The sequence below is a fragment of the Achroia grisella genome, unplaced genomic scaffold (genome assembly GCF_030625045.1).
Source record: "Achroia grisella isolate CSIRO2021 unplaced genomic scaffold, CSIRO_AGI_Agris_v1 utg1063, whole genome shotgun sequence".
Taxonomy (NCBI): Eukaryota; Metazoa; Arthropoda; class Insecta; order Lepidoptera; family Pyralidae; genus Achroia; species Achroia grisella.
The window spans coordinates 1,325,873-1,340,846 of NW_026712567.1; the positions used below are offsets into that span (position 1 = coordinate 1,325,873).

The 14,974-nt window shown below is 32.7% G+C and overlaps 2 protein-coding genes across 2 annotated transcripts in view; one reads left to right on the forward strand and one right to left on the reverse strand.

Annotated features, from left to right (window-relative positions):
- The window catches only part of LOC131841144 (pecanex-like protein 1), a 29,025-nt gene extending 20,632 nt beyond the window's left edge, over positions 1–8,393 (reverse strand). The window contains exons 1-5 of the mRNA XM_059189400.1: positions 8,241–8,393; positions 6,806–6,972; positions 5,674–5,789; positions 370–4,934; positions 61–225 (exon numbers count right to left, since the gene is read on the reverse strand). Coding sequence (XP_059045383.1) covers positions 61–225; positions 370–4,934; positions 5,674–5,789; positions 6,806–6,972; positions 8,241–8,393 — 5,166 coding nt within the window. The remainder of the gene's footprint in view (positions 1–60; positions 226–369; positions 4,935–5,673; positions 5,790–6,805; positions 6,973–8,240) is intronic.
- Positions 8,394–9,380: 987 nt separating this feature from the next.
- Positions 9,381–13,983, forward strand: LOC131841059 (mitochondrial 2-oxodicarboxylate carrier). The gene is made up of 4 exons (XM_059189292.1): positions 9,381–9,804; positions 12,366–12,638; positions 12,922–13,103; positions 13,761–13,983. Exons 1-4 carry the CDS (start codon positions 9,469–9,471, stop codon positions 13,876–13,878), a joined length of 909 nt encoding a protein of 302 aa, XP_059045275.1. The 5' UTR covers positions 9,381–9,468; the 3' UTR covers positions 13,879–13,983.
- Positions 13,984–14,974: the final 991 nt, after the last annotated feature.

Sequence of the window (14,974 nt, forward strand, 5' to 3'; positions counted from 1 at the left end):
TAATTGGCGTTAGAAAAAAAAAACAGAAAAGTATAATATCATCTAATATGATTTGGTTACCTTTTCAAAGCACATGAGGCGTGCGGGTTCAGTGACTTCGAATTGAGCATGCTCGTGTTGACGCAAGACTGGCCCCGCAAGACAGAGCCAAGGTTGCTGCTTACGGAGTTGGGGTATTAAGTAGTGGAGTATCCACCCCATTATACCTGCTATTATCCACAGGACCTGCAATACCACACTTAATGATTAGATTAATATAAATAGACAAGAATCAGAATTAAAATATGTTACAAATTGAATATCTAAATGTGTTATTGGAATGATTAATAGAAGCACAAATATAGAAACCAACTAAATTAACTAACTTACCGTATTAAGCTGAGGCCTAAGAGTCGTAAATACGGTGGTGCAATGTAGACCGAATACGAACAGCCCAAGAAAAGTGCACACTATGAGATCGTTCTTGAGGCGTGCGTTCACTGTCGCCTGTAATTTCTTTGGTAAAGGATCCTCCATATCCTCCTCAGGTTTATCTGTAGCTTCTTGTTTATTGGTCGAATTATTTAAGTTCGCATCACGAGCCTTGTCCTCCATTTCTGTTGGAGGATCAACTTTTAGAGAAGTTGAAGAGTTCATGGTATCCCCTGCTCGAGGGTCCATCTTGAGAGAGCTAACACTAGAAGTCTGAGATCGCTTTTGAGATCTAGCAATGTTCGTTTCCGAACTAAAATTTATTTTCGATGCGGAACTCCCGATCGAATTTTGCTTAGATATATTACTTTCCGAGTTGTTTTTCTTATCATCGCTCAATGTATTTTGTTCTTCTTTATTATGTCCTGGTGAACATTCTGGATTATGAATCACATATAATTCAGGTGGTAAAAGATGTTTCTTTATCAAGTTCCAAATTAAAGTATAATCACTAGCACTTCGACTTAAATGATATGCTATTGGAACAAGAAGTCCGCAAAAAATTGAAAATAGAATGTTGTGTTTTTGGTGCTGAGATTTCTTGCCTTCTACTAAACCACTGTACGCGAATCCATACAACACGCCAATAGCAGCTAATGATCGCACTATGCAATACACAGCTGCGCTCAAGCTGCTGGTGGCATTACCACCGAAAACATGCATATCTATCTGTTCTAATAAATACATTAAAAAAGTATTGACCTGTGGAAACAGACCTAAACTAAAGGCCAATGGAAAAAATAATAAGAATTTGGACAAGCCCTCTTGAATAATAAGTAGAAACTCTCGCTCTTTCAGTTCAAATCCATATATTGTAAATGGTTTAGTGTCATCGAAACTTCTTTTTATTCTTGTATCGACTTCGCCAGTTACAGGGCTCTGTTCTATGCAACTATGAACTGCGTACAAAATAGCGGTACATAAGCAAAAATATACTGGTCTAGAAAACACGACCATTTTATTGAAACCATGCACCGGTGATGCCGAATCTGGTTGAACGCTTTTTAAGAGGGAATACTGACTACCAGCCATTATAAAACAAAACCAAAACGCATATATGTCTCTATAGAAGCCCACGTTTAAAACTAGAGAACCTAGCACAGCAACCGATATTGCCAAGAATATTGTAATGAATGTTTCCTTGAAAGTTAAATTTCGATCAAATAACGCCATCAGTTTTAGTCTATCCATGGTAACCTTTATTTCAAAGCATTTCAATAGTTTGAATTTGTAATAACTCTTTGGTTTTGGTTGATTAACTTTCTCCATTTCGTCCAAGACTTTCGAGAATTTACTTCGTATGTTTATCTCTACACTCTCCTCTCCTATAGAGGGCATCAGACTTGGTATATTATTTGATACACTTTCAGCTTGTTGTTGCGCCTGTTGCTGTGCTCTCTGCTGGTTTATCAAGAAATTGATATGCATGCTTGGGAGACCCATTCGCGACTGCCTTTCTGCTTCAATTTGTTCTAATAAGCTATCTGTGACATATGCTACAGGTGATCTTGGTTGATCTGTGTTAGTTCCACCATCAAATACATAAAAACGTTTATTTGCGTTGTTAGTATTTATAGGAACAACTGTAGACACATTGTTATTACTTGATAATAATGGATTGTTGCTACCCTGGTTAGATGAACTTTGATCAATACTATCTCCGCGTTTCGTTTTTGTTATACTTTCACTATTTCCTGCTTCGGATTCTAAAGACCCACAACTACCTTCTCCTGCAGTTTCTTGGGAATTGTCAGGATTCTCGGCAGGTTTAATATGTTTTAACTTTAGATTATCATCTTTATCTGGCAATGGAATTGGATGAGCTTGGACCCTTCCTGAACTGTTCTTATCAAATGTATATGACATCCAATTACCATGCTCATCCATAAAACAATGTATCGCTCCATCACTCGTATCATCAAAAGACGTTGCGAAGTGGACACTGTTAGAATTATTTGAGTTATCAGTGGTTACAGCTTTATCTTTCTTATCTGCACTGTTATGTGATGGATTATTCCGCTGACGAGTTGATCTTTTAATTTTACGGACACGATTTCTATGATTTCTGTCCATTAAAGGCCTTTGTCTTTGTGTTTCTTCTGATTGGTGTGGAATTTCCGGAGAAGGATTATCAGGTACGGCAGAACACGGCACCATTTCCATTCGAGAACTAATAAATGCCGCCAATAATGGCATTGATGTTGGAAGTAAAGTATTGGTAGATGTTTGTGCCACTTCTTCAATAGATCGTTTTCTTGTTTTATGTGAGTTTTCTCTTTCACCTCTTATACTCTGTCTGTGACTTCGTGATCTGTCTTCTCTGTTTGGAGGTGGCATTACAACTGTATTGGCATTCGTCGCAGCAAATAGACATTCCAAACCCTGTACCAAAGCAGCCTGAGCTTCAACAGCATCCATAAGTATGCGTTCGTCATTTTGATTATCATCTTTTTCTTTTTTACAATCTTTCTTCTTGTTCTCCTTCTGAGACGAAGCTCGAGAACGTGCTAAGTTTTTGATCTGCTTTGGTATGGCTCCCAAGTTTTTTGGAATATTCGAAGATGACTCACCTAAAGCATTTGATGATTTCTGATTAAACGCCTCTTCTGGAATAAACGGACATGACCCTGAAGTATCTAAGCAGCTAGTAAGTATCGGTTCCGGTGATTCCTCAAATAACCAGTCTAAGCTATATACGCTTCTTTCATCTGCACTCTTGCTATCACAGGTCAATTGTGATTCTTCCGTTTCTGGGGCATTGTATTTATGATTATTGTCTTCTGGTGGTTTTTCTAGATTGGTATCACTACTACTGCTAGAATTGGATATATCATGGTCCCAAAGTTTCTTTTCCACAAGTTTTTTATCATTCATTTGTTTATCAGATTGGTCAGCATTTTCATTAGATTCTAAACTAGATTTCTCTATTAATAAGTCTTTGGAACTCGCACTCGCTTTATCGAAATAATCACCATTTGGATTAAACTTACATTCACAAGAATTGGCATGCTGTTCTGGGCGCCTACTTGTATACTGTAAATCATTTTTAGTGAGTTTCTTCAGTCTTAAAGATTTAGATTTGTCATTTGGGCATTCAGAACTGTGTCTAGATCCCGAATGTCTTTCACAACAATATTTTTTGCAGTCACTTTGAACTTTAGTACGGACCACTCTTATATCTGTAGGTCTATCTAGCAAAGGTGATCTAGATCCATTATTCTCGTAATCGGAATCACTAGAGCGAAGAGCAGGTGATTGCTCTGCATCCCAATCAAACCCTCGAAATTGTTTTTCATCTTCATAATCACTATAACTTTCGCCACTAGAGTCCAAATCGGTTTCCTTCTGCGATGTTTGCATTTCGTCTGATATTTCTGCAATAGGATACACTATTTCTGAACCATAACTCAGATAGGGGTAACTACAACCTTCACCGGAATCATTTTTGGGATAAAGATTAAGATGGGGGCCCCGAGTTAAACTTTTACTAGGAGGTGGAATCACAGCACTTTTCGGATTCTTTAGCATTTGTCCACCAATTGTTTCTGCACTATTTGGATGAGGTGATAAATTCGACACACTAGGTGGTGGGCATCCTATTTCAAGAGCAGCACTTTTTATCCTTCTTACTCCAGGACTTTTACCTTTGTTTTTGTCTGCATCACCACTAGGAGCTTCAGCTTTCACCATCATGTATTCTCCTAATTCGACACTAGCAAAGAAACCAGTATCAGTGTTGTTTGAATGTCTTCTCATATGTGAAACAAGTTGCGCAGTAGAATTTAAAAGCGGTAGTTGTATCGTGGACATAGTGGAATTAGAATTTCTTCTCATGTTAGATGATTGCGCTGTAGCCAATGCCATAGCAGATTTAGTGCAGCTTTCATCAGGATAATTAGTATACCTTCTTCTGTGAGCTGGCCGTTTCTTGGGTGATGGTGGGCCAACACTTAGCTCTGAATTATCCCTTGATTCGAAAGCTAATCCATGTGTGCCGGCAAACTTTGATTGATAGTGTTCTCCAATTGCCTCATTGCCGTCTAAATATAACCATTCTTTGCAAGAACCTCTATTATTCGATCCTCGTCTATGGGGAAATTCATGATATCCCCTGCTAACTTTTGCGAAAGGTCCTTCATCTACTAACATGTGTACTGGTAAATTACTATCTACTCTTATATTTCTGGATGCTTCTTCAACTATTAACTCGTTGATTCTGCTCCCTTGCGTTCTCCTGGTTTTAGAGGTTCGGTGGTCACGTTTGTGACCTGATTTGGATCGTGTTCTATTGGGTGGACGGTTTTTGGTTGTACCTACAGCCACATCTACAAACGTAGGTATTTCTGTGCTTACACACAGGTCTGATTTTGTTGTGGCTACTGCTTCAGATTGTTTAGCAGACATAGCACTATCTTCCATACTGGATTCTGAGCTATTTTTTCGATGTACATCAACTTTTAAGTCTGAAATAAAGAGAATATACTTATACAGGGGTAGGTGGAATTGGAATAATCCATCATCTCTTTGATCTATTAATAAACATTCACCAGTTATTATTAGCCACTATTTGTTATTTGGGCTCAATTTGACATTCAGATCAGATAATATCTCTTTTACATAGTTCATTATTCTTATTTCATACTTTCTTTATCATTAATATTGATATATTTTTATAAACTTGTACAAAATCTATATGTAAGATTCATTATATGAATTGGCCCAAAAATATATTTTTTGTATTAATGTATGGATAAATACACTTTTTGTATGTTTCTAACATTTTAATCATACAAAATCTAATCTGTTTTGATATTTCAATAATTGAGTACCAACTACATATCAATGTTACTGTAAATACACAAGCGAATAGTTTTTGTAGTATAGATTTTAAACATGATGTAATTCCTTTGTTGAAAGATAAAAAGTCACATAACTTAAAAATACAGACAATGTATATTGTTATAATGATTTCTGATAAATACTACAACAAAAATTTACGACCTTCGGACGTATAATTTACGAGTAGGAGTATGTTAGGAGTTATAAAATAAAATCTAAGTCTGGATTCATGATACTGATAATTAAAAAAAAACAAGATATCAACAAAACCTTTCCAAAGTAAGTATAGCGGGATGGTTGATGTTTCATTTGCCATTTACGAAAACAATTTAGGGTAACTAAAACTGTAACATAATAACTTACCAATAGTACTGTTATTGGGTTTGTGGTATTCCAAAGATGTGATGGACTCATTATCACTACCCTGCACGACTACACCACCTAGACGGAGCATTTGCATCTCCATGCCTTCTTCAGGTCTGCAAATAATATAGCCAATAAATAGATTTTACTGTAAAAATTACTGATATATTTAAATTAGAAGAAAATTCTAAAATTAAACAGCCATAACTTTTATGTTATTTATTTTTAAAGTATTCCTCAAGAACTTTCTTCTTTTATGCCAGTTACATAAAAGAAGAAAGTTCTTGGCAACGGCAACAAGATTACTAAGAGAGAAGCAATGGTGTCCAATACAGTATCCCAGAAGTTGATGTCAAGCCAGAACAGGGTAAGTAATAACAAATAACAAAAAAATAAAAAAACTGGATCAGTTGACGTATACATGACCTAAAATAACGTCATCATACAACGCTCATAGTAGCATTAGTCCTCAACATTAAGCATGACTTTATGTTGAGGACTAATATGTAGTGTCTCCATACACTATAATTTCATAGCACACTAATAAACTGCTTGACGACTGAATTGAGTGAGATAGAGGTACTTCCAAAGACTACTCAGCAGAAAAAGGTACATATGTACATGTATGCTTTGTACATAGTGGAAATAAGAGTGTCTGTGAAGTATCATATACTAGTACACTAAACATAACACCTAAGAATCATGTTTTGAAGTGAATGCTCATATTGTTGTTTACACAGACTAACTAAATTTGAGTACACTACTTATGACTAACTTTTTTGATAAAGAGAGATAGTGAGGTTGACAATAAAAAAACAATGACACATAATGTTTGTTATACTTGTTGTTGACCTTTGAATTACCACAGTGTGTATGCAAATTAACTAAGTAGAAGATATTAAGTATGTTGAACCATTTTGATAAAAACTAGCAGATCACTAACAACATTAATTTTAATTTTCCACCATTAAACACAATATCACATAGAACCATAGACTACATACTTAAACCACTGAGTAATAATTGCATACAAATTCACATAACAGACAAGTCTCTTGGTTGGTACCCTTTTGGAAGTTCAAGAAATAATAAATGATTACCTAAAACAATGTTATTTAAGGGCAATACTCACACAGTGTTATTGTTAGGTGCTCCTGTTTCACCAGTAGGTTGTACAATAATACACTCACTTGTATCATACATATGGTGTAGACTATGGTTCAGTATTTTTAGTATTGTGAACAGTAGTGCAACGAGAACACAGTACACAATCCAACCTGTACTCGCTGGCGGGAAATACTGTAAAATTATATTATTAGGGTGATAAAAAATATATTTAAATTAAGAAATACTTATGTATTTATAAAATAATGTATTGATAATTTTCAATATAATTTGTTTTTAGTCACAAATTGATGAAGGTGTGATGGGTCACTAGTATCATATAAAATTAATTGCACACATGGCAATTGTGTGTACTGACAATTTGTATCAGCATGTGCAGTGCAGTCTTAAGGATGTAGTTGAGCACACTTTTATTGGTGATGATAAATGACAAACTCTTTCATTATTTTTCAATAATAGACATAATACAAAACATAACATTTAGTAAATATGTGAATATATCACAAGATTTTCTTAGAGGCATAATCATTTGATCTGATTCAAATAAAAATAATTTCACTCCCACAATTTACCCTCATTGAAAGAAGAACATATGCAAAATGCTTGTTGGTAGCATAAAATATGATATATATATATATATATATATATATATAGCAAATAATATTTCTTTTTTATATAAAGTATTCATTATTTTATTTTATTTATCATTTTGATCAACAATTTATTATTTTTCTCTGAATATTCTTTAAGTAGTCCAAAAATTATGTCATGTTATTTGTTGTACTCTAAATATTTATTTCATTTATAGCTACAAAAATGTTTTATTAATTGAGTAATTAGAGTTAATATTAATATTAAAACAGCAGCTTGATTTTCATTTATGTACATAGATCTAACGTTACTATGTATACATATAAATGATTCATATAGATAACAAAAAAACCTCTACGACAAGCCATTGTCATTTTGATCAAATTCAAATCCAATTGTTGATATAAATATCAACTATTGAGCTCATCCATGAAGTTAATAATAAATAAATAATAATAAATTTTTATTAAGCCACAATCATGTACAGGTATAAATTCATTATTTTATGAGTTGAAAATTAACCAACATTTCACCAAAAGAACTTTAATACATAATTACATACAATAAGACAGATCTACTCTTTGATTAGATTAGCTGTATTAGTATTGTAAGATACAAAACAAATGGACATTATATTACATCAGATGTGTTTTTTAGCAGTATCAATTTATACCTATTAGATGTTTTTAACAAGACTATTTATAAAAATCAGAGCAATGATCATTGTTGTAGACTATTAACCATAACAATGTTGTACAAACAATTTGACCTGATTTTGCATGACATCACACAATAACCTAGTAGTTATTTAGATGCTTAAATGCATTATTAATTACAAGATATTGACTTACCAGGTACACTGAGAATGGCAGGCATAGCAAAAACAACCAAACATACAGGTGGACTGTGTTGCAAAACAAATTTTGATGGGGATCATAAAACCATCCTCCTGTCAACGAAGCCCAAACACCTTGGCGTAATATTTCTAACGTCTGAGAACCCATTTTATATGCTATGTCCACATTTCCGCACCTAATCAACTTCCCATCCACATAACACTATCTATAACGCAAAACAAATCATATTTTCTCTTCACGAAATTCCTGCGAAACTCCGATATTTCCTGCCATTTTGTATGACAAATGTGATGTACAAGCAAAAATAGACTTTACAGACATTTATTGTTTTTAAGTAATTCGTGGTTACTGTAAAGTAAAGTGCAAAAATTAAACAGGTATGGAAATGTAAAATAGTTTTGTACATGAATTAATACGTTATAGTAATAAATTAATATCATAAGTAATTCTAGAAAGATTTTTTTAAGAAAATCATTATAATTCCAATAATTCAATAGTTCTCGTTTTCGTCTTGAAAAATTCCAACTGTTTGACAGTTGACACTTTTGACTTTGACAGCAATATTTGTCAATGTTGCCTCATTATCAAATATGTTTTCAAAGCGCTCTACTATCCTCCTATGTTCAAATATTATGGTCGCCCTCTAGGAACAAATACTTACACTTTATTAAATAGTTTTTATTTTAAGTACAAATTAATTTAATTGGTATCAGTATCAGCAAAAAGTTTTTAAGACGAGTTACGCCGTGTTTTACATATCTTTATTGGATTATAGATAGTACCTATACATATGCTATAAAGGTACAAAAATTAATATAACTTATGTCTGTTTTTGGGAATACAACTAAACGTACATCCAGAGATAAAATAAGTTTTTGTATTATAAACAAGCAATAATATAATATATTGGTAACAACGAAACATGCACCTCAACTGAGATAAATTCTTTGGTTTCGTAATATCTGATATGATAAAAACTCTCGCAGAACAATTAATTCATCTTCATAGGTAAATACATAATACGTAAGTACTTATTCGGAAACGATACACTTATCTATATTATTTAAGAAGATATATTACTGTCAGCTGAACGCATTTAGTTTCCAGAACCAGAAAATTTACTGAGTAGGTATTTATACATGCCTGCCTATTACGCGTTAGACACGCAAGAGTGTATGTTGTGTATTATGTTAAATTTGTAGATTTAAGTTACTCATAAATAATGTCGGACTTTGAAAAATTTATTAAGCAAGCCGCTATGCAAATTGGTGCTGGTGGAAGTGCAGGTTTCGTAGAAGTCTGCATTATGCACCCCCTGGATCTTGTTAAAACAAGATTACAAATACAAGTTAACAAACCAGCGTCTAGTGATCGTCATTATTACAGTGGAATAGTGGATTGTATGAAAAAAATGTATAAATACGAAGGATTAACTTCTTTCTGGAAAGGAATTTTGCCACCAATTCTTGCCGAAACTCCTAAAAGAGCAGTAAAGTTTGTAACCTTCGAGCAATATAAAAGGTTTTTTATGTTTGGCTCCAGTACACCGACACCATTAGTAAGACTTTATATATATATTTTTTTTAATGAATGATATTGGAATTGTGCATATGCTAAATGTATTTGCTAGCAGGGCACCAGCGGAGGATGATAAGATGATAATGAGGTCAGGTCAGTTAGCCTATTGTGATGAACCGCGTGGAGGTCAATCTAACTTGGTACATTGCTTGCAATGGGGTCACTAGTTCCCGTTATTAATGATCACTTCCCCCATTATTTATTTGTTAAGTACAATAAAGGTTTATCTTTTTTGTATACCTACAAAAAAGATAAACCTTTCTTGTATCGTATTAAGTAGGAATTTTGTGACTGAAACGAGTTTAAGAATCAAATTAGGAAACTCTGTTTGTTGCCGTAAAAGTAAATAAATACAGGTATTTAATATTGTATCAAGCAACTGTAAAGTAAGTTCTAATTTCAATAGATGCAGATATATGTATTTGATGACTTAAACACGCCACTCTATCTAAATCGTAATAAACTCTATTTTATTTATTTACTTTTACAGCAACAGCTTTAACTGACTTAAATTACCTATTAAAAACTACTGCTGTTATAATATGCTTTTCTTATATTATGCTGCTTTCATCGTAAGATCTATTTAAGTTCTAAGATAATAGAGAACCCTATTATGATACATGCATATAAAGGAGTACAAAATGGATCGTAATTCATAGCCGTGGCTAAGTAAATTCAATCCTGAGCAACCAAACACGTCTGTTAACCAATCGCGTCCATGATATTGACGACAATGTAAATTTAAATTAAATTATTAGATATTGCAATTGTAATTCTACTGGTGTTTAAATTACACTCTTCCTGCTTCTTCAACGCGATATTGAAATAATTTATAATGAATAATTTTACAATGCTTTAGTTTAATGCATTAGTTTGATCCTTAAGCTTTGATACGACGACCACGACACTGTTCTACTCCAGAACTAGTGTTCAGTATATAGAGAAGGTATAAATTGCAATCCCAGTGTTTGGAGTTTAATTTTGTTAACGACACTAAATATTGACTTAAATTAAAATTAATAGATTGAAATAACTCAGAAATTGATTCTGACAGTCGAGGCCGGAGAAGTCTGGGTATTTATTCTATTTGTTTGCTTGGAAGAAAAAACAGTTACTACTTAGGTAAGACTTAAACTAATAACAGAAATTTTGGTTCCTTACATAACAATATAATGGTGTTTATTTATTCTAAAATAAAGCATATAGTAAGCATAAAATAAACGTATGTATATACATATATTAATAACCATCTTTCATAGATTGTTGATACAATACCATAGTAATTGCTACCGGAATTATAAGTCGTAATGATTACCTAATGTTTATTGTGTAAAAGTCAACAACTTAACAATTATCTTGATGCGTAATAAATTAATTACTAAACCACGTTATTAGATACCATTTATTATGTTTGAAGTAGAACCTGTTTTCCTCAAAGGCACTTTAGGAGTAGATAACTGAATATTTGAATACAAAATATTGGAGGAAGGTGTTAACTAGGGATAGTGATAGTTTTGGAAATAGATATGTTACATGTGTACGACTAGAATATCACTAATGTTAAGAGCTGACTGAGTATTAATAATAATAATAATCCTAGACAATCCACATAGGGCCAAATAGTCCCAAGCTAAGCAGAGCTCGTATTATGGATACTAGACAACTGATATAAATATGTAGATATATATTTTTTTGTAAATACATACAGAATATACCTACATTTACACATAATCATACTCATTAATACAAATGTATTCACGGTGCGAAGCATCGAACCCCCAACCACTGGAAAGTAAAGCAGTGTGCTAAACCGCAAGACCACCGATGCCGTCACATTATATCTGAGTAAACAAATACATAAATAATTACGATGTGTTGCACGTGTTGTTCATTTGTTGTTATAAATTTACTTTTGGCGGATTATACGTTTCACCGGTACAAATAAATTAGGTATATAAAGATTTCCAACTACAACATATGTAGGTATAGTAGCGTACAAGTACCTAATATAAACTTAGTTTTATTATTATTGTCATCAACCTATTTGATTCTTGGATATGGTCAGATTTTTGGGTTTTCTTCGAAAGTAACTTCTTGGCATTTCATGCTATCGACGAATAATTGTGATACGAATAAGTAATGATGCCATTCAAGATATATAATTAAATAAATAAAGTTTCTGCGATAAACTTTATTCAGCAATGTTCACAAGAGAATTATAAATAACTTGAATTTCAATTCAATGTCGTTAGAGAATTAATGTAAACGTATTGCTCCATCATAAATAATTTAAATATATTGACTAGGTTTGCCGCGAAATTACATACATACAAATACATCAACTCTTAGGATTTAGAAAATATACAAAGACCGATACCATATTGGCAAATTATATATGTAGTATGATTGATGTCTTGGGTATTTTTGATCACTTATCTGTTTTATTATATGTCGATAAGATAAAATTTAATGAGAGAAATTCTGTTTGAGCTAGTTTCAGAAATAAACCATTTTTCTTATATAATAAAATGGCACTTTCAGACGTTCTCATTAGCAGGACTTGGAGCTGGTATAACAGAGGCTATATTAGTGAATCCTTTCGAAGTAGTCAAAGTAACCTTGCAGTCCAATACGTCTTTAGCAGCCCAAGTACCAAGTACGTGGTCTGTAACAAGACAAATCGTTAGAGAACATGGCGTAGGTTCACGAGGACTTAACAAAGGTTTAACAGCTACTATTGCAAGAAATGGTGTCTTTAATATGGTATACTTTGGATTTTACCATAGTGTAAAAGGCTTGATCCCAGAATATCATGTAAGTTGTCTGCTTAAGTTTATATTGTAAAATAGGAAAGTATAGATACCTAATGTTAATCTAACGGAAACTACCACTGGATCCTGATACTAATCTTGATGTTACGTTGCTTGATATGCCAATTAATTTCATTTCCTTACATTTATATTAGTGATACTGGTATTGAAATGAAGAACTGGTTTCTATATTTGCCAATTTTAATTTGATAGAAGTGATTTTAGTGTACATACAGTAGATATGAAATCTGACAAATTTAAATAAATCTTTCTTTTCCCGTAATCAGGATCCTCTTAAGGAGTTTGGCCGAAAAGTAGCTATTGGCTTTACAGCTGGTGTTCTTGGGTCTTGTGTGAATATACCTTTCGACGTCGCCAAAAGTCGTATCCAAGGTCCTCAACCTATACCAGGGATCGTAAAGTACAAATCTACTACAGGAGCAATTGTATTAGTTTATAAAGAAGAAGGGTAAGTTGGTTTATAGAGGAGAAGAATTTAAAATGTTTCATATATTTTACAATACTTATTTATTTCGTTTGTTCAAATTAAAGTGTACCGGAGTAAGCGTTAGCTTGCCTGTAGCACCGATAACATAATATTACATAATTGTAGTAAAAGAAAGGTTGGTGATGCAATACTCACAGGGGCCAATAAATGTAGGTAAATTTGATCAATCGGAATGAGTCTTGCAGGAGTAGATAATGGATATGTTGCAATAGTGGTGGTCATGTTATTTTCACGTATACACACAATATACCTTAATACAGAAATATTTCAAATCTCCAAAAGAACTTTAAATAATCTTAGGGATTTGGCTCAGCCCCAAATTGAGATGTTAGAGCATTTTAAAGTAAAAGATATTATGAGGCAGAAAAAGTGGTTCAGTGGCAATTTCCCTTAACAAAATTTTAATTTGAAATGTAATGAAATATAAAAATGATATTTGGATATATAAATAAAATATAACGTTCCTCGATAATTGGGCTATTCAATACTAAATGAATTTTCAAAATCGGACCACGAGCACCGTAGATAACACCAACATCCAAAGTCACAAATTTTACCTGTTTAGGACATTAAATTAGATGTAGAATTATAATTAAAATAAAATAACATTTCTTTTAGGTTTCGAGCTCTCTACAAAGGTTTGTTACCTAAGGTTCTTCGACTGGGCCCAGGTGGTGCTATAATGTTAGTTGTATATGACTACGTATATCACTTTCTAGAGAACAAGTTTCAGTAGGTCTATGCCTATTCATCAATCTGTGAACTAATGTATTTTATAATTTTAATATGTATAAAGTTATAATTTCAAAAGTCGTCGAAAATTATATGACATAATTCTTTTTTGGTTAGTACATTATTTTCCTACCACCTCAGTAAAAAAAAATACGGACAGAGTTCAAGGTCATTCTGTTCCTATATTTCAAATTATTCGAATAAATAAGATATGTTGGTTATTGTTTCATTGTATCGTACGCCAACAGAAAAGCTAGTCTGTATGTAAATTATATTATATGAGACAAATATACTTGTATCTTATCACATGCATTACGTAATTGAGTTTAATTCAATAACATTTTAGATAAAATATATTCCATTGCATTATACGTGCATACCTATATAAAATTTGATACTGTTTAAATATTAGTTATGGTAAATACCAGAAAATTTGTTATTAACAACAAACTTGCAAGCACAGAAATAAATAGGTATAAATATAAATAGTGTAATGTTTAGGGAATTTTCAAAAATCCTTAAACACTATTGTGTAGTTCACCAACATAATATCAATATATATATAAATTAAATCTTATATTTTATGATAACGAGGCCAGGGTTCACCTGAAAGTTATCATGTAATATTTATAACACACAATATATCTATGATTACTTTTATTTTTCTTAATATTTTTATTATATCAGGGAAAGATATAATACCTACACATATAAATATTATCGAGAACACTTCTAGGCCTCACAATACTCCTTAATTTGTAAAAATCTTTTGCCCGTCATTTAAATAAATACAAGTACGTAAACAAAGATTGATTTATATGGATAAGTGGTGCACAAGCTTACGTTAACCATATTCTATGATAGAATGAAGTTAGGTATGTTATCGCATTATGGCCAATTTAGGAATTACCTACAATAATTCCCAGGAGCGACCGCGTGGAAGCCAACCTGACATAATACAATTCTGGCTGGAGTGGCTAGGTCCCATTACTAACAATTCCCTCCATCCCTCAAAAATATGTCGATAGAGTCGTTACAGAAATATATACTTTACAATCGTTTTTACATCGAAAAGGATTTCAACTTTCCATACTAATGGA